General features: G+C 48.8%; 1 protein-coding gene across 9 annotated transcripts; it reads left to right on the forward strand.

The window, feature by feature from the left end:
* The first annotated feature begins 459 nt into the window (after positions 1-459).
* On the forward strand, positions 460-24,776 carry LOC125976929 (glutamate receptor-interacting protein 2). 9 transcript variants are annotated; one of them, XM_049732953.1, is made up of 25 exons: positions 460-622; positions 17,170-17,247; positions 17,593-17,725; positions 17,787-17,932; positions 18,062-18,148; positions 18,382-18,457; positions 19,372-19,517; positions 19,691-19,838; positions 19,898-20,055; positions 20,142-20,288; positions 20,369-20,521; positions 20,590-20,776; positions 20,932-21,077; positions 21,149-21,229; positions 21,426-21,489; positions 21,638-21,783; positions 21,881-22,025; positions 22,094-22,233; positions 22,410-22,613; positions 22,717-22,879; positions 22,985-23,099; positions 23,276-23,420; positions 23,531-23,742; positions 23,828-23,974; positions 24,126-24,776. In XM_049732953.1, exons 1-25 carry the CDS (start codon positions 568-570, stop codon positions 24,279-24,281), a joined length of 3,378 nt encoding a protein of 1,125 aa, XP_049588910.1. In that variant the 5' UTR covers positions 460-567; the 3' UTR covers positions 24,282-24,776. The 9 variants fall into 9 exon arrangements, with proteins under 9 accessions (XP_049588910.1, XP_049588912.1, XP_049588908.1 ...); XM_049732955.2 differs by lacking the exon at positions 460-622 and adding an exon at positions 733-850; XM_049732951.2 differs by lacking the exon at positions 460-622 and adding an exon at positions 4,837-5,449.

The raw sequence follows: 24,776 nt of genomic DNA on the forward strand, positions 1-24,776 counted from the left end.
CAGTGGCCGCCTCTGCTGATGTCAGTGTAGAACTTTTTCACAATGCCACAGAAGAAGCTGCAGCCCAACTACTTCTGGGTGACTTTTGTGGCATATCTTGAGAGGTGTGCACGGGAGAACAGCTCGCTTGGTCCACGCGACACGTCAAGAAAAAGGACTAAAGAACCGAATTACACTCAACACTTGGGTGAGTAAGTTCAGCTGGAGGTTGTCGTTGAAGCTCAGGTGGAAAGTGCCGTTGGCAAGTTTCGATCACCTGGGCTGAATCCAATTGAGCACCCTGAAGACCCTGTCCCAATATTTATGAACCGGACTGTCAATGTAGCGCCTCAACTGACTTCTACATTGTTCCTCGACACTGTCTGAGAATAAAAGAGACAGACTTGAAAGAGAGAGAGTGAGGAGGGGGGGGGGGGCTCTGGGGTGCCGCAGCGGTCCAGTGGGTCTCGCCGCTTCTCCATCCTCGTCGTCATTCCGACATGAGAGAGAGGGTGAGGGACGGGGGCGGGTCGTTTGCATAGCCAGGACCTCATCTTCATCATCCTCTTCATCATCATTCTCATCGTCATGCCGGCGTGGCGGAGGAACCTCAGCTTCTGCCTGCAGCGGTTGCACGAGGACGGTAGGGAACCACTACGCTACGATGCACGCGTGCACGCCGTGCACGTGTGCGCGCAGACTTTTCTGGATGCGAGTTTGTTGCCTGCACGTTTGCCTCCTCTGGACGACGTGCTGAGATTGCGTGCGTGCGCGTGACATGCGCATGCGTGGCTTGTCAAAGTAATTGTGACCGTGCAGCGATCGTGTTCAAACGAAAGACAGCGCAGTGTACTTGTGGTGGCCATGTCTGGTGAGTTCTCGGGTTCCTGCTGTGGCGTTTAAATGTTATCTAGCGTCATTCAAGACAAAATAGTTTGTAGCTTTCAATGTTCATGTGCGTATGCCACCGGTCCAATGCACTGTGTCAAAATAATTTTGAAAAATGGAAAATGCAGTTGAATCATTGTACAAGTTGAACATTTGTTGTGGCTCAGTTCTGCTGTTCAAGTGTAGGCCACAGTCTGGTAGCTTTTATTGAGTGCCCCCTAGTGGCCAGGTGAAGTGACTGCACTCTGACGTGCGCTCTTGCAGTGTATGTGTGTGTCTGATGCCATGTAAGCGTTTGATCCTAACATCTCATTCCCTTGTGGCTGCCAAGATGATGTGAGGAAGCGTGTGTGTGTCTCAGAGGCCTTCAATCAGCGTTCAGGCGGCCGCGGCGGGATCATTTCAGGATGCAAACAATTACGGCTTGATGTGCAAGGAGAGGAAGCGAGGGATGGCAGAAAGCAAGATGAGAGAAAAGCAGCAAGTTTCAGATGATCTTTTCGTTTTGTTGTGTTGTGGTACTGTCTGCCAAAACGTTGTGTGTGTGTGCGTGATGCGTGAAGAAAGCATGTAGCCGCGGGTTAGCAGTTTTGGTCGTAATTGGATCTGACCACGGGTCACGCGGTGCAAACAGCAAACTCGTCTTCCATTTTGCATGCACGCAAGAGTGCAAGGCGACGGACGTTGCGAGTTCCCGGGCTGATTGCTTTTTGTGAATGCCACGAAATCTCCTTGTTCAACTTGTACCTGCTTTTGACGCCCCAAAGTGAGATTGGTCGGGGGGCTGATTTACGGCTGTTCAGGCGTCCATTTTGCAGCAGAAGGTTCCGGGGCCCATCTGGCCACACGGGACGTTTTGTGGTCCTTCCAAAAACGTGTGTGTGTGTGTGTGTGTGTGTGTGTGTGTGTTAAAAATGAGAAGGTTACACTATTTCGCGGCTTTTCACTTATCGCGGGTGTTCTTGGAACCAATTATTCGTGATAAACGAGGGGTTACTGTATTGAGATAATTTGGGGGTTATAATTAATATTCTATTTTTCTGGTTAATACAAATAAAGTTGCAATGTATGAATGCAACACCAATTTTTTTAGCCCTTGTTAGATTTCACGTTGTAGTTTCCCTTTTAGATCTCAAAACTCATCAATACGTTCATTTGCATATTTGGACTTATTTTGTATCTGGGGAAAAAATAGACATATTATTTATTGTTGCTTTTTTTGAAAGCGTCTTTGTGTGTATCCCGGCGAAACTGCACATGGACAGCGCCAGCGCCCACTTTGGCCTTTGTGTTTCCAGTCCATCAAAAGGACCCGAGAGCTGCTGGCTTTTCAATTGGTCCACTTGACATTTCCAACGGGAGAAGAAATTCAAATCAATTCCAAACAAATCTTTTGTGTTGTTCAACAACTTCTCCATTCGTGACGTGTGTGTTAACATAGCCAAAGATGTGTATGTGTGTGTCTGTGCGCGCGTGTGTGTGTGTTCTTTGCCATTGTGTACTCATGCGTGAGCAGACCGGAATATTCCGCCGGCTGCTCCTCCTCTGTGCCTCGGACTCCGGCAGCAGCATCTAAACTCACGTACGCACGCACGCACGCTCATGGCGCCTTTTCAGGCGTAATGACCGACTTGTAGCTCGTCAATGAGATGTCTGCGGCACACTTTTTCAATCCGTCACGACGAGGGAATTCAAGCTACGTCGGTGCAAATCATCTCGTTGGTTGTGAAGGCTTCCCGATGGGAGGCCGTCATAGCGGTGGCGGATGCGCAAGAGCTTTCCGGTTTTTGGCGGCGTCCAGTCATCATGTGATTGGCAGCCGATTAGTCTGAATGTGAAGTTGCTTGCACAGTATAACAAAGCTCAACTTCTCGTTTTGTGCGTACGCTACTGTCCTGCATGTGTTAGGGGTCATCTCTGCTCCCTTTTGTTGACCTTTGCTTTACATGTTAGCATTAGCCTAGCTCACTTTGGTTAGTGTTGAAATATTCAATTTGAACTTGTTGTGTGTCAGTTTCCCACTGAATGGTGGCAATCTTTTTTGTTGTCGTGTCCTTACTGTTACATGAGTCTGCTGGAACATGACAACCCCTGTGGAAAAATAATCAGCGTTTAATTTCGAGCTATCAAAATTGATAAAGCGTGGGAGCGAAGGAAAGCAGAGTCTGTTTGTGCTGACGTGTTGAATGGAATGGAGGGCGGCCATTCCTTCCTGGCCCTGCACTGCGACAGCAACAATCCACTCCCGAGTCCAATTGACACGCTAATTACCGCAAAACGGAAGTAAAAGCGCGTTTGTGAGTGCGTGTGCAATTCTGCAGGTTGCATCACGGAGTCCCGCTGGGAGATTAATTTGCATAATCATTAAACCGGAGCTGCCTGCTGCTCTTTAGCCCAACATTGGAAATATTTGCAACTTCTTGAGCCATCGCTCATTTCACGTCTGTGTGTGTGTGTGCGTGTGTGTCACTCCTCTCGTTAAGGGAAGTGATTGACTCCAGTGGTTACATCAATCTCATGATAATGACATTTTCAATCCGACCTTCTTTAAAATGAGTCTGTGCTTAGCCCAAAAGCAGAAATCATACTGTAATGAATCATATTTTGTCCTAATTGAAACGAATCCAGTCATCGAGTAATGGATGGAATCGGTCTCAAGGATGAATCGTACTTGGCATACAGATTCATAGGAGATCGAATCACAACATTTGGTGCGGTCGTTTGACTCAAAAATGTGATTTTGTGGCCTTGTGGGGTCACTCGTGTGCGCCCGAGCGACTGTTTGACATAACGCTCATCGTCATCCTCTTCCTCCACTTTCTGTCCAGACTTTTTGATTCCACCTCCACTGACACAATTCATGTCATCATTTGTAATGTTGTGTGTGTGTTGGCACGTCTGTGTGTTAGAGCAGTTGATGAGCGAGTTAATCGGTCGATGTGATGGACTAACAAATGACCCCTGTGCTGTTTGTCGCGGTGAGTCATCGCATATGCGCTCACTCCAACTACCACTAGAGGGTGCTACAGACTCGGCGCATGTCACTACACACTGCAACGCGCCTGTATGCGCAGCGTGATTGAGTGCGTGTTTTGTTTCCGTATATATTATATATAGCCTCCAGCCCCAGCAGAAAAATACCCAACAACAAAAAACAAACAAAAGAAATACAACACACACGCTACGAAGAAGTCCTCCTGTGGTAGGTCCAGTTTCAATGGCTCCTCTCTCCGTCACTTTACGCAATGCTCTTCCTTAGCCTTTATGTATGCCCCCCCCCCCCCCCCCCCCCCCACGCACCCCTACACATCTTGAGGTCACTGTGTTAATTAATTAGCTGCATGGGGTTAATGGAAAGCCTGTCAGAAGTCTGCAGCGTGCTCAGGCCACATTTTAATGAATGCGCAAGACACAACTCGGCAAGCCAAAGAAAAAGCTAAATGTGTGTGCGTGACCCATTTAACTCAGCTGTATGCCACCGACGCACTCCACAATTTGCTCTGTTACCATGGCAACACATGCTTCAAACATGCTTTGTGTGCATGCATGTGTGATTTTTTTTTTTGAGTGATGTGTGTACATGAGTAAGTGTACCATGAGTGCATGTTGCTATTACGTGCTGCATAGTGTCTGTGTGAGTGTGTGCTGCTCATGACTATAAATGTGAAGCAGTGTGTGGCTCATTCTCCAAGGTTCTTCTTAAAGTCTCCTGGCACAAAGGGCTGCCATCGGATGAGTTGATTGATCACTTTGATTGGCCGTGGCTGAAGTGGCCGTGGCTGTGACCACTCCCACAGTGACGCAGCCCTCCCTCTTGCACTTGCACATGCTTTGCAGAAGCCGATCTTTGGGTGTTTCCCAGCAAGCAATTTGTGATCTTTTTCGGTCTGCTTTGATTAGAATTGACGGTGTCATATGGAAGACTTCCCGTGTCTTTTTTTTTTTGGGTGGGTCTACTCCTGTTCGCTGCATATTTTTATTTTTTTGCCCCATGAATCCGGTTGGTCTCAACTTGGCCAACTGAGCCTAAAACGGCCTCTTGAAACCAAAATGACTTTTTTGAAGGCATGGCATTCCAAAACATTTTTGTGCTTCTACTTGGGAATCCAGAAGGCACCAGGAACTCCGGGAGCATTTTATTGGCAGTCACATTTCCAAGCACGTCCTGAACAACATAACTTGACTTTTTACATGCTGAAAGTTCAGGATGCCGGATGCAGAGATGGAGATACGCACACACACGCACTTGCACACACAGAGGGAAGAGACGAGAGATGTGAAGCATCTCCCATCATCAAACCCTCAAAGCGCAAAAAGCTCGAGTCTCGCGTCTCTCATCATTCGACTCTGCGAGCTCCGAGGGCGAGGAGGAAACAACCCGGCGGGCAATCGGCGGCGTGAAGAGGAAGAAGAGGTTCCTTGTGGAAGACGAGGAGGAGGAGGCGGAGGAGTTTTGGCTTAGTCAGGATGGACAAAGTGATTAAGATGGTGACCAGGATGTCGCCCAGGAACAAGAGGCGAGAGGGAGGAAGCGTGGCGGTGGCGGGGCAGCTGCGGCAACGACTCTGCCTCCGCATGGGCGGTGAGTGTTTGCATCGGGGGTGTTGTTGTCTTTGAAGTCAACTCTAGTTTTCTGCTGACTTGTTCCACTTTTGCACCACACACACATGCACACGCACACACTGGCCATGTCTGACCTCTTTGTTGCATCAAAGAGATTTAAATCGAATGCTCTATGATTTAGTTTGCCTTTGAAGAAAATGAGGAAGCATGCGCTAACACTGCATCCGACAAATGAAGCTAACGAATGAATTGCAAAATGCAAGCTTTCCACAAAAGCATCTTGGAGATTGGTCGGAGGGAAGAGAAAAATGGAGCATTCCGACGCGCTGCAGATCAGCGGTCAAAACCGGACATCAATAACAGACTTGGCATCCATCCGGACTCACACTGGTTTCTGTGCTGGCCTCAACAACCTAAATTGAATGGAGAGATTTCTTGATTTAGCTCTTATTGCTCATCTTTCATCTGGATGGCCCCTTGATTGCCACATGAGCTGGCTGGAGCACTTTCCTGTCTGGCCAAGAGGGTCCACCTGCAAACGTGGGCGTCGATCTGCTGCCATCAAAGGCTTCACCAGCAATTCACATTTTGAATGTCAACTTTCAGGCTGAGACGGAAATTACGATTTTCATCATCGTGAGTGCACACTAACCGGTGGACGCCCAAATAGAAAAATAACAAAAGTCCAACATCCTAAAGTTGGACAGATGCTATAAAAGTGCCCCAAAAGTTAAATGTCCAGAAAACCCCATCCCGCTGCAGTCCTGACAGTGACGCTCCACGATTGCTTCTCTCTTCCATTGTGGAAAAGTTCAGGATCGAAGGAGTCAGGACCTTTTGTTGCGGTTGTTGTCATGGTTACGGCAAGGTATTGTTACGGAGCGCCCTGGGAGAGGTCATGCGTGACGACACGAAGCAGGCGATGGGGAGGGGTCAAGGCGGTGTGGCTTCATTTCACGCCACTTTAACACACGCCAGCTAGCGAATGAGTCGGAGAGACAGAGCGAAAGAGAGAGAGAGAGAGAGAAATAGAAAGAGGGGGGCGGTAGATAGAAGGATGCTGGAATCTCCGGCTTGCTTCTTTCGCCATGTGACTTCTCCACTCGCTGAGCTCCACAGAAGGAAAAGGGCCAAGAAGGAAGGCAGGATGTTCTCCATGTCGCTCAAGTGCCGCTTGGGGGTCGTCAGGCGCCACAACAAGGGTACAGCCTGCCTGTGTGTGTGTGCGTGCATGAGTAGCTGCAAAGTGTGTTCAGCAGCAGGTGGGTTTTGTGCAAAGTTTGCATCCTTCAAAGTGCATGTGCTTGGGAGGGGGCGGCATGCACGGTAGTGTGTGTGTGTGTGTGTACAATGTGTGTACAATGCCTTTAGTGTAAATGCATCAGGTGTGTTTTATGCAGAGTTTGTAACCTGCACCTGAAGAGGTGTGTGTGTGTGTCCATTGTTAGTGTGTGTATGTGTGTGTGTGCATTATTAGTGTGTCTGAATGTTAGTTTGGGTCTGAGTGAGAGTGTTTGTACATTGTTGGAGTGTGCTTGTGTGTGGGAGTGCAGCTTGAGGCTTGTTGTGCTGACCTCACTGTGTGTGTGTGTGTCTTAATATTCTTGTACGTGTGTGTGTGCGTGTTTATAGCCGCCTCCTCCTGCTCATGTATTCACGTGGCTGATGGCTTTTAGCCCCAAACTCTTCACAATAAACTTTATTTTAATTTGATTTTTTTTTTACTATTTTCGTCATGATGAGCTTTCCATGCTGAATTCTCCAATATGGACAAGGCTGAAAGTGTGAGAGGAGCAAAAATTTTGGATGTGACTCCATACATATTAATAATAGTAATCCAGAAAGCTGGAACTGAAGTAGTGGACTCACTCGCTTATTATTGCCTTGCGGCACTCGGGCGCTCCGAGCTGACCTTCTGCCCGTCGTCAGCTCGAGTTTGACTCGGCGTTTGGCACAAAGCGGCGGCCGCCGTGTGGCCGCTATGGCCTTCACGGCGAGTTCATCATTCGATACAGAATGAAATGGATTGGAATCCTGCAAAAAAGACTCTGCTCTTAGTTCGGGTCAAATCTTTGAACGTAAAATAAAATCCTCCTACGCACAGAGGCTAGTTTCCTTAGCCTGTTTATGAGGGATTGCATTGTTAGCATGGAGCTAAACTGAATTTATAAAGCAATATGTCAAATGAGTTGCTCAAAAGCAAAATAAAATTGGCAGAAGGGCAGCTTGTATTTTGAAAATGTCTAAAGTCACGTGACGCAAGGCAGAAGTGATTCCAGAGTGAGTGAACGTGTGAACGCCTGCTCCCGAATCGTTGTGGCGCGTCGGCATTTTTCTATGACTGTAATCGGCAAGTAAGATGGTGGAGGAAGACGAGCACGGTGGCTGTTGGCACTTGTCCGCAACTTCGCCTGCTAAAGTGCAGCGGCAGCAGTAATGAGCTCCCAGGTGCTTTTCAGGTGGGAGCGGTCCTTAGGTCACTGGCGCGTCACTCACGTTAATGAGGCGGCCGTTTGCTAACTCGACTTCCTCCGATTAACTGCTGACACGTAAGCGGCAGGACTTTTCTCAGCCGACAGCTGGAAAAGGGAAAATTTGGCAAAAACTGCCTAACTGTCCGACTAAAAGAAAAAAATGAAGACGAGAAAAACGTCTTTGAAGCATGACGGCTGCCATTTGCCCCTCCCTCACCTGTCCCCTTCTCCTCGACAATGGCACGATATCATCTGCTTACTTTGTAAGCAGTTTGCCTGCTGGAGTCAATTTCCATTGTGCAAAGTTTCTTTTTTTTCAGGGCGGAAATGACATTTCTTTTCGTCTGATGTGAGCGTGTGTCTTTGATGAATGTTTTATCCCATCAAGACAGATTTGTGACACATTGGGAGCACACGCCGCTCATTAGGGGCGGAAGGTGAGCCTTAGCGACGAGTCAGACGCATTTTCATAATGAATGATGACAAAAAACACACAAATGAAGGAAGGATGGGTAAAAAAAGAGAGCAAGTGTGCTTGCTTCAAGATGTTTGTACCCACCAGTTTGAGTTTTCTGTAAAACCAACTCAGACAATCCATTGGCATCATGTTCTGTTTGAAGCCGCCAGTGAAATTGAAATTCAATTCGCAGCCACTAATCATGTCATACAAGTAATGACTTGCGCCGCTAATGATTCTCGTCTTTAGTTCGTCGTTTGCGATGAGATACAGCGAAAAAAAGTCTCCGGTAATAATCATATTATTAACCGCATGACTTTGACATTTTTCTGATTAAATTGCCGTCCCCGGAATAATTATGCAAACTGTGAAATGACGAGGGCCGCCTGGGAGTCATGGAAGCTCCTGTCAAAGGCGCACGATGGGATTTTTGGGTCGCACGTTAACCCGCCGACGCTGTCTTTTGTGGCGAGGAAAATGACTTGAAAGGGAGACAAGTCGCCTGCGTCAAGAAGCCGCCGCGCTCAGTGCGCCCCCGTTCAGACATCAAATGTCTTCACAAAGCCAGCGCCATTTGAAAATAGCTATCAGTTTGGCAAATAGTTTGGACGGAAAAGTAGGGGGGGGCTGCTATGATGATGCTAACATAACTTTTAGCAATAACAAATATACATTGTCCTAAACCAGACCTCTTGTTGGCAGTTCTTGCAGGAGAATAAAGCTCGACCATTTTCAAAGCTTTTCTCTTCAAATGAATTAATTGCACCGCATGTCTTGAATATTTGATGCTTTTTTTTTTTGACCCACGCAAAATATTTCTGGATAATTTTTCTTTTTTTTTGTGCCTGAAAATAATGAGCCTGCTTCATTATGCGCCAGATGAATGTTGCTGGCTGGCTGTTGCCGATAGCCAACAATATTAAGTCGCAGTGACATACGAATATGGAAGCCGCTTGCTAACGATGCTATGCTAGCCGTCAAGTCAATGTTTGCTAACGTTAGCGGCCACATGCTTCCAAAACGCTGACTTTAGGGGCAACTTTTAGAAATATTTTTCACAAACTTGAGGACATTTTACCCATTATTGATGAATCAACAAAAAACAAAAACTGAACAAAAAAAACACACACCACCACCCTAATGGTAGGACATGTCTTTCACCAACCAACTGACACCACCATTTTCTTCCCCATCAGACGGCGTCACATTTCTGCTTCTCTCTCAGATGCATGAAAACCTTTTTTTTTTTCCATTGGAGCAATTTTTTTCCCCGCTGTTTGCTTCAGATGTGAAGCGAGCGACTGCGCTTTTCTTCTCACCCGCACCATGCATGCTGACGAGAGAAAATAAAATAAATCTTGGCTGTTTTAAGGGCCTTAAAAGAGTCACCCGCCTGCTTTGACAGCGACGAGAAGGAAGACGAGTTCTATTCTCATTCGCAGTCCCCTTTGCCTTGCGACACCTAAAATAAAATCCTGTGATCTGGCAGGGATCACAGCAAATGTATACGTCGCGAGAATATTCTTAAAAAATAAATCAGCTGATGTTTGAGTTGACCTGTCTCCTTGAAGCTCGAGCTTCTGACAGCAAGTAAGTCCTCCTTGTCAATAGTTGGCGCTGCGCTGTGGTGATTTGATGCATTTTGCATCCTCACCTACTGCGGTTTGTGGGTCAAAGTTCGCAACAGGTTTGGCCCACGTTGTGTCGCATGCTAACGGGCAGCGGTTAACCTTTGTTCTCTACCAAGAGAGAGGCGGTTTGTCATTTGGCAGGCCGCTCACCTCGCACCACTGCCGGCTCTCATCTTTTGCCGCACTTTGATCACCTGGTGCTCCCCAGCAGAATCGAGCCGGTGCCGCAAAAAGAAAGAAAAAAAAAACTGGGGCATCAAAAGTCCCGAAGGCTTTGAGCTGCAACTTTTTTGTGCATAATCAGAAGCAAGGAAGATGGTGCAATGACAAAAAAAAGTCGTCACAGAGACCAAGAACAAACCGGAATAAGAAATGGGCCTGCGCCAATAAAATAATCATAAAATGAAGTTGATTACGCAGCTGAGCAGTCGACGTTTAGGGGCGAGCGAGTGAGCGAGCGAGTGAGCGAGCGAAAGAGGGGAGCAGCCAGAAGTGGGGCTTCCTTCTCTCTTCTTGCTTCTGCGCTCCACACTGAGTAAATCCCGTCTGCAAGCGGCGGCGAGGTGGCGAGCTGGCCAGCATGCTTTTCCTTCAGGCCATCTTGAAACGGCGGCTTCTCCTGCAGAAAGGTCAAACCAGCAACTTCATCCTCAGCTGCAACTTTGCTTTTTTTTTTTTTTTGGGGAAGCTTCCATCCTCCGTAGCATCTGCATGTTTGGAAAACTTGACGCCAAATTGATCATTTCTCCCCAGAAGTCATTCTGAATTTGAATTTGAGCATCTGTTCAGCCGGTTGGACATTTCTATCGATTGGGGTTTCCGTGGCAACGTGGCGTCACTTGTTTATACTTCTGAAAGGTTTTGTGTTGATGTTGACGTGATTTTGTTATTTTGCGATTGTGGCAAATCTTCAATTTCCTTTTGATTTCTTTGCGCCGGTGGCAGATGGCGCGACTCTTTGCGTGGATCTTTGTCGGTTTGCCCGAGAGACTCGCTCGGGTCCCCTCTGATGATTTATTTATGGATTTGGGGATCTCCGGCTTTGAAGTCAAGCCCGGAGACGGCGAGCAAAGGCAGAGAAACGGGGACGACGCGTTGCTTGCCGCCTTTCCGGCTCGTGATTACGATTCCGCAGATGTCAGTGGCTTGTACAGCTTTTATTGATCAGGTGATTGACAGGTGTCAATTCCCTGTTGATGTTGTGGCGCTTCTGAAAGCAAAGCGGCGCGTTCGGTCAGACTGGCGCAACCTTTTGTTGTTTCCCGTCTGCGTCCCGCCCCTTCCTGAGCCTTCCCCGCCTTCCTCTCACTAATGCAGATGCACCTCCTTTGATTTTTGTCATGAGAGATTAATTAGCGCGGCAGGAGGAGGGTATTTATACCGATGGCCACCGGAGGGAAACAAGATGAAGGCCGAGGCAGACACAAGTTAACGAGAGACGAATCAATATGCAGAATGAATGAATGAATGACTTGCTTGATAAAATCTCCATGTTATTGTTACCAACTCAATTTAATGTTTGCTGGCTCGTGTCGTTTCTATTTTCTGCTGTTTTCCGGCTAATTTCATTTGTTTACTGACTGAATGTTTGTTCGCTGACTAAGGTTTGACTTTTTCTGGCTACTTTCATTTCCAACAGCTTAAGGCGAATCCAAATTTTACGTTTACTTGCTAAAGTGACGTGGTTTTTGCCTGGTGTCATGTCGTCATGCTTACTGGCTCTCGTGTCACCTGGCTCGGTCATCATGGCGCTTGGGTTATTTCTCAGGTTTATTTGTTGTTTGCTGGCTAATCTCAAAAGTTTGTTTTGCTAATTACACGCTTGCTGGTCACATTTGTTTCCTCCAGGCTTTCTCATGTTTGCTAACGTCATGCTATTGCTTAGTGGATGTTTGCTCGCTAAACTTATGTCATCTGCTTGCAAGTCAATTTCACATTTGCTTGCTAAAGTGTCACATTTGTTTGCAGACAGCATCCTCATCTTCATCTTCATCTGTCAGGTGCGCCGGAGTGAAGCTGCCGTTTGCCACTTCAAAGTTCTTAGCCGTAATCCTCAGAGTGGGGATTCATTTGCACTCGAATCCTTCCGGAGGAAGACCGAGATAAGACCACCACCTCAGACCACCACGTGTCTGTCTGTATACATCTAGTGTGTGTGTGTGCGTGTGTGTGTGTGTGTGCGTGTGTGTACAAGTACACTGACATGAGTCACTCTCAAGAGTGCTTAATTTTTCCCCTGCTTCCCTCTTGGCTTTCATGCTTGCACACACACACATGCAAACACAAACACACACACACAGACACACGCACACAACACACACAAATGGATTATTCACTGGCCACTCTACCATTTGTTGACTAATTTAAATTTTCAGACTTGTTTTTTGGGTTTCGCCGGCAAATTTTAATGTCTAATCGATCAGCTTGATCCAACATGTTTTCTGACAACTGTCACATTTGTTAGCTAATTTCCTGCGTGAATTTGGTTGGCTAACGTTTGGAGTTTGCTGGCTAATTTGATCCGTCTTGTTGGCCGTTGGGGCACGTATGAAGGAAGCAGGAAAGCAGCCGCCGGCGCGTTTGTGTGAGTCAGACAGGATGCTAGCCAAGTGATGCTGATGCAAAGATGCAGAGTGAACTTTTTATTTATTTAATTTATTTAGGAAGAGAAAAGTAGGTCAGGCAGAAGCAGGCAAGCAAGCTCCGAAAACAACCGACCAAAACGCACACACGCACACGCACATGCACACATAAGGAGTGAGAGACAGAGAGAGAGAGAGCGAGAGAGAGAGAGAGAGAGAGAGATAAGAAGCAGGCTTATTACTGACTACATGCACACACACACACGTGAGCTTTTGTGCACTGCATGCTTTCAAATTTCAGCGCGTGCTAGAAATAATTGAAGCTACGGTTGTCACTTTGCTTCGACACGAATGCTACAAGATGATCTTGTTAGGCTGAAATGTCAAAGTCAAAAGTTAACTGAGGTCTGAACCCTTGCATCCATCCCATCCTTCCATATTTCCTTCCTTGCATCCTAATACCTCCCATCCTTGAATCCTCTCATGTTTACATCCTGGCATTCTTGCCTTGTTGCTTCCTCGCACACATCCTTGCATTACCACGTCACATTCTTTCAACTTCACATCATCCATCAGCTTCTTCTGTCCTTCCACCCTCATCTCCTCACATCCTCTTATCCTTGTATCCTCACCTCCTTTCTTCCTTCCAGCCTCACCTCCTTACATCCTTTCATCCTCACAGCCTAGCATACTGACCCCCATAGACCTTCTCAGTTCTTTCATCCTCACTTCCTCGTATCTTTGCATCTTGCATCTCGACCTTTCATCTTGCATTCTGTCATCCTCACCTCCTCAGCCCTGCAGTCAACCTTGCATCCTCACCTCCTTACATGCTGACATATTTCCCTCTCTTCTCTCTCTCTCTCACTCTTTTGTTGTTTAGAGTGGTCGTAACGTAAGCGCCAGTCATCTTTGATCATCAAGCGCTCGGCGGTCCACATCTCATTCTCTTACTCTCTCTCTCTCTCTCTCTGTCGCTCTGTCGCTCTCACTCTCGCTCTCGCTGTTTGCGCGCTTCTTCTTTGCGCTCCCAGCAGTGTGCGAGTGTCTCTGCGTGGCTGTGGACACGGCAGTTGATCTCCTTCCTCCATGTCTGCAGTCATGTTTTGTGGTCTGCGGAGGGACGTCGGGGCCACCAGTGGCGGTGAGTGCGAGAATTGGTTAGGGAAGGAAGGAAGGAAGGAAGGAAGGAAGGAAGGAAGGAAGGAAGGAAGGAAGGAAGGAAGGAAGGAAGGAAGGAAGGAAGGAAGGAAGGAAGGAAGGAAGAGAGCTGCAGGTGGCGCCCTGGAGCTTATGATGATGGAATGACACCGAAGATGATATCAGAGAAGACAGGAATTCATTTTCAGTACTCCATGCCTGTAGGAGGCAGGCTAGATGCCATGTCATCAGTCATGGATCAAAGCATTGATGACAGAAAGGGTGCAGAACCGTCATGAACCGCTAGGGGGAGACACTCATCAGAAGTAACAGCCAGAGATGTCATGCCGTTTGCTTTAAGTTCAATGTGGTAGCTCATTTGTGCTAACTTAGTTTGCTAGTTAAAGCTGAATGTTTGTTGGGTTATTTCTTGTGTTTTCCATGCAAATTCCTAAAACAAGTTGTCATTTGCTGACGAATTTCTCATGTCTTCCCTTCTAATTTTACATTCACTTTAGTAGGCCGATTCCACATGATTATTTTCTGATTTTTGCTGTCTCATTTCTGTTCATTGTTATCATTTCTTGGCTAATTCCATATGCTTGTTAACTAATTTCTCATCCACGTTTGCAGATCAATCCACAATATTATTGAGAAATTTACTTTCATTTGCTGTCTAATTTTTACCTGCTAATGTCACATTTGTTTGCTAATTTTTTGTGTTTTCTGACTAATTTCACATTTGGTTGCTAATTCTGCATTTTAATTGGCGACTTTCTCAATTCTGAGGTTAATTGGCTAATTCCACATGAGTGTCATAGATCAGAAAGGTTGTAGACCAGTGTCATAGATAGCTAGTTTGGTAGGTTGGTGGTTGATAAGTAGCTAGTTAGTTAGGCCACTTTAGTTAGGCTACTTTAAATGTGTTATGTTAGCAGCTAATAGAACAGCGCTAGCGTAGTGACATGCATTCGAATGAGCGCTCGTGGGGTTATTAACCAAACGACTCCAGTGTCGTCCTATTTCGTGCATCAACGAGCATAGCGGGAGCAAACGAGTCAACCGGGTTGATGGCTCCTTTTTGTTGTACTTTGGCCTGCACGCACACAAACGCTCGCTCGCTCAGCCTCGGGGGAAATCCGACTCGATCGATCGATTCGCTAATGAAGCCGCTAATGTGCCATTCTGACGTCGTTTCAACTCAAACTGAGCATCAAACTGTCAATGGCACCAAAGAGGGGGAACATAGCGGCTTGTTGATTGTTCCCTTGCTCCCTTCCGTCCTCACATCTTCACATCCCTATTTGCTCGCATCCTGCCATCTACTCATCCATTCATCATTCCCTCCTTGCATCCTTCCACTCTCACATTCTTCCAAACTTGCATCCTTGTGTCCTTCACATCCCCCACGCTCCTTATTTACAAGTTTGCATCCTTCCTTCCTTGCATTCCATCCTCTCATTCTCTCCTCCTTCATCCATCCTTCCATCCTTCACATTGGCGTTTCCTACGCCGGCGAATATTTCTCTCTCGCTTCAAAGCGGTGGCCAGCAGAAGAAACAAAAAGACCAACGTGTGATCCGCATCAACGACGACATGCGACAGCCCGAACTCAGAGAACCGTGAACCAGCGGCACCCCCATTCCGACACATCAGGCTGCAATTAAGCACAGCACAAAAGCCATTAAGCTTCTTAATTACTGCTTGTTCTTTCCACTGGCCTGCTTACGTGGGCGGCGCAGGAGAGCGAGCGAGCGAGCGTGTGTGTGTATGCACGTGCGTGTGCCAACATGAGTTAACCACGGTGGCGCTTTGTGTGGACGCCGGCTAATTACATGTTGCTTTCGCCACTTTCAGCATCATAATGACTGCAATCAGGCGCCTGTGCGTTCACTGTGTAAAGTTCTCGAAAGACTATTACATAAAACTAAAGTAGCTTTCCTTTAAGCGATTGTGCTATTCTCTTGCGGGTAAGATGGAAAAGTCATTGATAGGACCTGAGGGTCAGTCTTCTTTGAAGTTGGGGATGGAAGGAGCCAAGGATATGAAGATGTTATCTTGCAAAGATGTCAGAAGGTGTGGTGGCTATGTGAGCTTCCGAAAGTTAGGATACGCGGATGTGAGGTTACAAGGAGGCAAGGATGTAAGGCTGCGAGGACGTGAGGATGCAGGTGAGGATTTGAGGGCTCAAGGATGCGAGAATGTTGGGATGTGATGTTACGAGGAGGCCTGCATCGAGAAGGATGTGAGCTTGTGAGGTGAAGAGGAACGATTGCACTGATGTGATGATGGAAGAATGCAAGGATACGGGTTTATCGAGTGATCTAGGATGCGAGCATTTGAGAATGGAGGAGAGCTGGAGGTGTGGCTCGTCGTGCAAGGCTTGATAAAGTGCTCAGAGACGGTCCTCATATTTCTATCATTTTTTGAAGCCCCTCCCCTTCCTGTGTGCCCATGATTAGTTTGATTATTCTCACCTGCCTCTTGTTACCTGTCGTGTATATAAGTCCTGTCTGCCCCTCGCGCCCTTTTCGGGTCATTGTGTGTTGTTGTCTTGATGTCTTTTGATTCCTGTTGTCTTAATGTCTTCACGTCCTTTTGGTATTTCATTAAGCCATGTCAGTTTGCCGAGTGTATTAGTTTGTTTTGCCGAATAAACCCTGGTCCGTTTGTTCGCCCTGCTCAATCCGATCCGTGACAGGCACTTGAGCAAGGAAAACAAAGATGGGGACTAATAGTTGGTTCTTTATTTGCAATATCTTGCGTTGTTTCACAGCAGTCCGTACACAATGCACTTCAGCAGATGAAACAACATGGTCAGACTCCAGATCAGAAGGTTTTATACTTAAAAGGGAGGGGAAAAGAAGGAAAAACATCTCCTCATAAGGGACATTTATTCTGCTGAATGTCTTATCTGCTGTATGTTTCGTATCTATGTGTCATGACGTTAATGAGCTGTCCCTTACGCGTAATGGAAAAGTTACCAAGCTGTGTGTGCCGTGTCCGTGGAGCAACTATGTTTGTAGAAATAAATAAGAATATTTAGACATTGCTGTCGCTCCCTTTTTAAAGGCAATTTCTGAGATTTTGTGCTCGTGCTGACGTTCATCCTCTCACGTGACCACGGTAAGCCGCTTTGTTAAATAAATAAAAAAATAAAAAAAATCCCAATGGAAAGACAAATTTCAGCAGACCGCAGCTCACTTGGCCGTGGAGCGAGTCAACTCGGGCAACGTTGTGCGGGCGCATTTGTGTGGATGTCATTGTGTTCATGCTCGCGTGCACTAGTTTTTGTGTGCACCTGTGTAATCGTGGAACAAAAAAAAAAAAAAAAACTATCCGAGCATTCGGCCTTTGCAAGCAGTCGTCACTAGTAGCAGAGCTCCCGTGACAATGTCGCGAGTGAACTCCTCAAGTGCGCTCCCTCACGGCTTGTGTGCTGCTGTTGTGTGCAGATGATGCACCGTATGGAAAGACCAAGGACGTCTCTGGACCAGAACACACCGCCACCTTGCGGAGACACAGTATACCAGGCATGTAGCACGACTCCTCAGTGCAATAGGACACACATATGCACACTAATCTGTGTGTTGTGTGTGGGAGAGTTAATCTCTCGACGAATACACTCCAGTTTTATGCAAATATGACACCCAGTGTGATTCATTAGTGAACACTCCTCTCTGCAGTGCACTTGTGTGTGCATGTTTTTGGGGGGGGAAGCACCTCACTGATCCTGAATGTCGCCTCGAGGGATTCAGCTCATTTTGCTAATCTCTCACAGCAATGCTCCAGCTCACCTGGTTTGTGTGTTTGTGTGTGTGTTTGTGTGTGTGAGGGCACGTGTTTTTTTTTTTTTGCATGTGCGTTTTGCTTAGAAGCACTGCGGGGAGTGACGATGGTGGAGCTGGTGAAGAAGGAGGGCAGCACGCTGGGCCTGACCATCTCGGGAGGAACCGACAAGGACGGCAAGCCGCGGGTCTCAAACCTGCGGCCAGGCGGGCTGGCCGCTCGGTACGTACGTACGCGGGAGGGCGGACGAAGGCGTAGACGTGACGGCTGTTGCGAACTGCAGGAGCGACCAGCTGAATGTTGGCGACTACATCAAGTCGGTCAACGGCATCAACTTGACCAAACTGCGCCACGAGGAAATCATCAGTCTCCTCAAGAACGTGGGAGAACGAGTCCTGCTGGAGGTGGAGTACGAGTTGCCGCCCACAGGTGTGCACGCTCGCTTTGTCCACAGCAAGGTTGTTGTGGGCACGCAACTAAAACACATCAAGTCGTTGAGAAGCATTTGAGTTCTCCTTCCATTTTTTTTTAATTGCCTTCAATGTTTTCTTTTCGTAGCACCAGACAGCACGTCAAGCGTGATCTCCAAAACAATCGACATCTGTTTGCACAAAGAAGGGAGCAGCTTTGGTTTCGTGGTGAGAGGTAAACCAGTTGCAGGACAAAACAGATGACAAGGTTTTGGGTGGGAATGATCTCGAACTTGCCAAAAACAAAGAGCTCGAGATGCTAAGCTAACAAGGTTGCTCCTGGTTGTAACTGATCGTCATTGTAAATTGCTAGCTGTCCGTTCGTCCACGCTGTCCTCTAATTTTGTGACCCGTATGCAACGCTAGCTTAGCGATTTGTCTAGACTGCAATAACCTTTCTGTCCCCAGGCGGCAACCACGAGGACTGGCACAAGTCGCGCCCCCTGGTGGTCACGTACGTGCGCCCTGGCGGCCCTGCAGATAGGTAAGCTCGCGAGCACGCACACGCCTGGACGCTTTCATTCATAAGAAGAAGAATATGCCGACATCTTCCTCCTCAGCTTCCAACAGGGTGACGCTGCAAACTATTTTTACTCTGTCGTGTCTTTGAAAGAAAAGTCAAAGTGGGACAGCAGCAAGAGAAAATAGCAAGAGATGATTCTCTCCAAAAAGCATCAGTGCTTTTTGTATTCCCGTTCGTGTAGACGTGCACACTTTGATGTTTGTTTTTACAAGCCTATGATGACCAACTTTGTAGTCTGCCTTCATTGGTCTTCATGTGTCTTTGAGGCACCGTTGACCCTTTTATTTCTTCACAATGTCTTTCATAACCATTTTGGTGTAAAAATTAAAGACAGCCTTTATAAAGCCAACCATCCCCAACGGAGCGTTTTCCACCTGCTCGACATTCCTCAAGAGTGACCCGGGCATCAAAGACACGGCTTTCGCTACGGCCTGGCTATCTCCTCCTCGAGGCTCAGTTGAGCAAGGAAAATTGCCTCCAAAATGTGGGTCAGCCTGGAGGAAATGAGGCCTTCACGCTGCTTTATATCCCATTTATGTGCCAGTCGGGAGGCAAGTTAAGCCTCACTTTCACGCCGTACAGCCCTTAAGAGTTCTTCTGCCGTTGATGAGGGAAAGGCTTAAAAATGTGGGCGAAGAGAAAATGCCAAGAAACGGCGCGAGTGGGAGCGGTCGCAACATTCGTCTGCTGATGGCAACCGGGTGAAACATCACCACTGGAATTTTTTTTTTTTTTTTTTTAAATTCAACTTCACATGACTGCTTTTAGCGTAGACCCACCAAAAAGGTTCCAGAGCAGCTACAGTGGCAGGTTGTCCCTTTCAAGCCTCCATATTTGATCCGCTCGCTACCAAATTTTCCCGTGTGTGTTTTCAGGGAGGGCACGCTGCGCCCGGGCGATCGCCTGCTCAAGGTAGACGGCGCGCCGCTCCACGGAGCCTGCCACAGCGACGCCCTCAGCGTGTTAGCTCAGTGCGGGCAGGAAGCTCTTCTCCACATCGAGTACGATGTCCCCGTCATGGGTGAGTGCACACATGACCCAAGCGTGTTTTTCAAACCTGCACCCAAGACGATTTTGCTCGCCCAGCAATCCAGCTAACGCAGGGCGGTTGGTCTCGGGGTCGGGCCAACGGAGCACAACTCCATGGCTGACACTCTCAAACTTTCAAATGTGGGATGTTTTTCGATCCGACAGACACGTTGAGCAATGCGTCAGGCCCTCTCCTGGTGGAGATGGCCAAGCCTCCGGGGGCCGCGCTCGGCATCACCCTGGCGTCGGCCAGCCATCGCGGCAAGCGAGTCATCGTCATCGAGCGGGTCAAGCCTGGAAGTGTGGTGGACAGGTATGGACGTCTCCACCTAAAAAAAAATAGAAATAAATCTCGACGGTGCTTGCACTCAGATGTGGAGCGCTGCACGCTGGCGACCACCTGCTGTCCATCGACGGGACGTCCACGGAGCACTGCAGTGTCCTGGAGGCCGCGCAGCTGCTGGCCAGCACTAGCGAGCTAGTCAGGCTGGAGATGCTGCCTGCGCAGCAGACCCGGCTGCATGACACCGGTGCGAGATTCACTCTCTAACGACTCGCAAAGATCCACATGCGGGAGAAAACGTCACGTTTGCGTGTGCGCGCACATATGTTCCAGTGAAGGTTCACAAGTCGGACCACCCTCACCCTTACTCGTGGGACCCCTGCGCCAACTTGTGTCCACCACCCGCAAACTGTAACGCCAGTGCCAGCCTGCACAAGTCGTGGACCTCCTCCAACAACAACCACCTGGACTACTGCAAGTGTGAGCAGGCATCGTGCCGATGCAGCCATGTGTCATTGAACGCACCAGCGCAAACGTGTCGCCTGCTCTTCTGTCCACAGCGCTGGTGTCCACCAATTTCTCCGCGGGCTCCAGCAGCACGTCGGCCCCGAGCAGCCAGGGCTCCAACACGCTCCCGAGGCCCGCCGTCCCCGCCAGCCCTCGGAACTCGCTCCTCAAGCGCAGACACAGAAAGAAGGACCACAAAAGCTCCCGTGAGCTGGCGTCTTCATTTAGCAGCTGCCGACATGAAGATTGTTTTAAAAAAAGTTGTGTGTTTCAGTGTCGCTGGCGTCCAGTTCGTTGGGTCCGGGCGGTCAGGTGGTCCACGTGGAGACGAGCGAGGTCATCCTGACGGGGGATCTCCTCAACGGCTTTGGCGTCCAGCTGCAAGGAGGAATATTTGCCACTGAGACGCTTTCGGCGCCACCGCTCATTCGCTTCATCGAGCCCGACAGCTCGGCCGAGAGGTGAGACTCATTTGGCCGGATGGACAGATAGACAATCCATCGAGTAGAATCTCTACACCGCGAGGCCACTCGCTCTGATAGCACCCCTGCTAACAGCGCTAATTAGCTGCGGGAGACATCTTCCATTATGGGTGACGGTCGCCGCTGCTCGGCAGGTGCGGCCTCCTGCAGGTGGGCGACCGGCTGCTGTCCATCAACGGGATCGCCACCGAGGACGGCACCTTGGAGGAGGCCAACCAGCTGCTCCGCGACGCCGCGCTCACCAACAAAGTTGTCCTGGAGATTGAATTCGACGTGGCAGGTGCGTATGGCCGATGGGGCCTTGACGGGAAGCAGACTCTGACTATATCCTGTCCCGCCCCGCCCCCGCAGAGTCTGTGGTGCCCAGTAGCGGAACTTTCCATGTCAAACTGCCCAAGAAAAGGGGCGTCGAGCTGGGACTCACCATCAGTGGTAAGAACAAGCTTTTGCTTGCCAGTCAGTCTATCGACCTGTTAGTCACACTCAGTTGGGTTGTCAGAGAATACAATAGCGCCTACATGTGGTAAAATAGAGTATCTTCTTGGGGAGTGAAACACACTCGCCATCCATCTTCTGAGGCTTCATATATCGGAAACGTTTTTATTCACGTGTTTTATTTTATCTGCAGCCAATAAAAAGGCAGGAGAACCTCTCATCATTTCCGACATCAAGAAGGGCAGCATGGCACACAGGTAAGTGTCGATTTTCTTTAGTTGTCCCATCCTTTCATTTAAGGAGCTCCTCGCTGTGTGATGGAGCACCGTGACGTATTTTGTCAGGAAGAAGTGATTATCTTAAATTGTGCTATTCCACTGTCGTCGTAATGTTGGATTCCTTCAGGACGGGAACTCTAGAGCCGGGTGACAAACTTCTGTCTATCGACAACGTGCGTCTGGAAACCTGCACGTGGGAGGAGGCTGAGAAAATCCTGCAGCAGTGCGAGGAGCTGGTCAAGCTCAAGATCCGCAAGGACGAGGACAACTCGGGTGAGACCTTGGCATCTATGACCCACTGACAAAAAAAACGACACAATTTTAAATGTTATTATTTTAAGGTTAAAAAATGTGTGCGTGTGTGTTCCAGAAGAGCAGGAGACGTCTGGCAGCATCATCTACACGGTGGAGCTGAAGCGCTACGGAGGCCCGTTGGGCATCACCATCTCGGGCACGGAGGAACCCTTTGACCCCATCACTATCTCCGGACTGACCAAGCGAGGCTTGGCTGAGCGGTATAAGCACGCAGGCTCCAAAAGTTGACTTAGGAGCTTTGCTTGACACGTTTCCCTCCCTTTGGCAGGACGGGCGCAATCCACGTGGGCGACCGCATCCTGGCCATCAACAGCGTGAGCCTGAAGGGCAAACCCCTGAGCGAGGCCATCCACCTCCTGCAGATGGCTGGCGAGAGCGTCACGCTCAAGATCAAGAAAATGATTGACAGTAAGACGCCAAAGCGTGTGGCAGCTCTGGAAGTGTCAATTTGGTCAACCTGGTGGTGGGAGATGTTTTTTTTTCATTTTTTTTTTTTTCTCCAACAACTTTTTCCCCCACAGGACTCACTTGGCTTTCCAAATTTTTTTGCCCTTGTTCTAATTTCCATTTGCCTTGTCGCTAAGACGCAGACGACAGGAAGGAGAGCGACGCGGACGACGCAACAGAGAACGAGCTGAGTGACGCCGAGGACGACGACTTGACCGACTTGACCGACAGCCAGCAGACCAGCAAACTGTCCGAACTTTACGCCACGACCATCCCCAGCGTCGACTCTGCCATGGACTCCTGGGATGGCTCCGGACTGGACGCCGGATACTGTAGCCAGGGTAAGGTTTCCTGAAAAAGTCATATACATCTGAAAAAAAATCACCCTGGGCGATAATTAGAATAAATACGGTATATGTAGTTGAATTTATTTCCGTGGCGCAGGCACGTACAGCCAGCAGACCTCCACTGGCGTGGCCCTTCACCCTCATGAGTGGCGCAGCGCCAAGCAGCAGCAGGACACCACTACGCCCCCTGCTGGCTGCCTGAAAAATTACCCCTTCAGCGACGGCGGCTTCAGCGAGGATGAGTGGGAAAAACCGTTGGGGTGAGAGAGCAAAAGCTGAAGTTCATTCTTTCATCTTCTCAACCGCTTATCCTCACAAGGGTTGCGGGAATATGAACTTTAGCCAACCATAATCCCCCCCATCAGATTCCTTGGCCAACCGTCAGACGGAATTTTGCTGGACCCCGACGACAGTTTCTGGTGTCAGGCCCTGGAGGACTTGGAGACTTGCGGCCAATCAGAGCTGCTCAGAGAAATCGAGGTAAATTACCATATTGCGTAAAGCCAAATGACAAAACAATGACACAAACAAATCACAGGAAAATAAATCACACAAAAAATCCACATTTAAAAAAATCACAAAAATACAGCTAAAAACTCAACATTCACAAAAAGTCACGCAATGAAATCCACCATCATGTGATTGGTCTCTGGCAGGCGTCCATCATGACTGGCACAGCCATCAGTTTGGGCGTCGAAGGTGTCAGCAAACCTACGAGCGATGCCATCCTCAGCCATGGCCGGATGAGCCCCTCGCAGCGAAACTCCCTCCTCCATCAGGGGGCGCTTCTGCACGAGGAAGGTGTGTGAACCTCACGGCTCACTTAAGCCAATGTCTCTGCACCTTTATTGCACTTCTTTTACATGAAAAGAAAAATACTGGCGGCTAACGCCCCGCCCCCCACCTGGCAGATGGCGACCCGGAGGTGCACTTCCACCCGGACGAGCTACTCCGTATGGGGACGTGCCTCCTCCGGGATGACATGGCGCCGCTCCAGCAGCACGAGCGGGAGTCCAAGTCCAAGGCGGGCTCCTTGAGGGTTTCTGAGAGGACTTGGGAGTCACGGCGCATCAAGGAGGAGATGCAAGGGCTATTGTCGCCCACGCCTCTGGAGTTGCACAAAGTCAGCGGCTGCCGGCTAGCAATGCGAGTGGAAGTTGTCATTGGCGCCCGACCTCACATCTGTTCGGCTTTGGCGCCCCCTGCAGGTCACTGTGATGAAAGATCCCGAAAGCGACGACTTTGGCTTCAGCGTGTCCGACGGCTTCCTCGAGAAGGGAGTTTACGTCAACATGGTCCGTCCGGACGGACCGGCCGACCGCTCGGGCCTCCGACCATATGACAGGATCCTTCAGGTGCTCCCCGTCGTCATAATTTTTCTGATCTCTGTCAAAGGTGGGCTCCTCGAGCCACATGACTTGACTCCAGTCAGACTTACAACTTTATTGGCTGAAAGGTCTTCCAGACTAGACGTAGTGGATTTGAAGATTTTTCCATCTGTTTTAGGTGAACCACGTCAGAACTCGGGACTTTGACTGCTGCCTGGCGGTGCCGCTCATCACGGAGGCCGGCGACCGGCTGGAGCTGGTCATCAGCCGCAACCCGCTGGATGGCGCCGAGGACAACGGCAGCGCTCTGTACCGGCACCCCTTGGACCTGTAGCACATGCGCTCAGGTCGACGTCACTGTGAGAGGAACTTGAAGTTGTTGAATTATTTTCTTTGAACGCCTTCTATGTGCAGGGCGGTGCGTTTTCAGCCGACAAGCGCCGCGTTTCTCCTCGTGGTGAGACAGGACACAGTCGCGAGAACGTTCAGAGTGTCATCTTGAAGGCATTGTACCGTGATGTCATCACAATGCACTCGAAGGGAAAAGGCTTTATGTGCAGTAAGTTTCCAAAAGACAGCTGCCTATCCCAAGCACATTTTCAAGTCATGCTTGCGTCCCAAGACTTTTGTTCAGTTTGTCCCAATACTTGCGTACAAGCACATTTTAACTTCCGGGATGAGTCCCAATATTTTTGTCCAAATTGAAAGATTTTCATCCACAGACGTCCTGCGGCCGTCCAAATTCTACATGTTGTGGTTACCACGGCAACAGCTGAATTTGCAGGCTTCTTCTGTGAGTGCTTCCTGCCTTTCCAGGCTTTGCGCAATC

The sequence above is a fragment of the Syngnathus scovelli genome, chromosome 11, assembly GCF_024217435.2.
Source record: "Syngnathus scovelli strain Florida chromosome 11, RoL_Ssco_1.2, whole genome shotgun sequence".
Classification (NCBI taxonomy): Eukaryota; Metazoa; Chordata; class Actinopteri; order Syngnathiformes; family Syngnathidae; genus Syngnathus; species Syngnathus scovelli.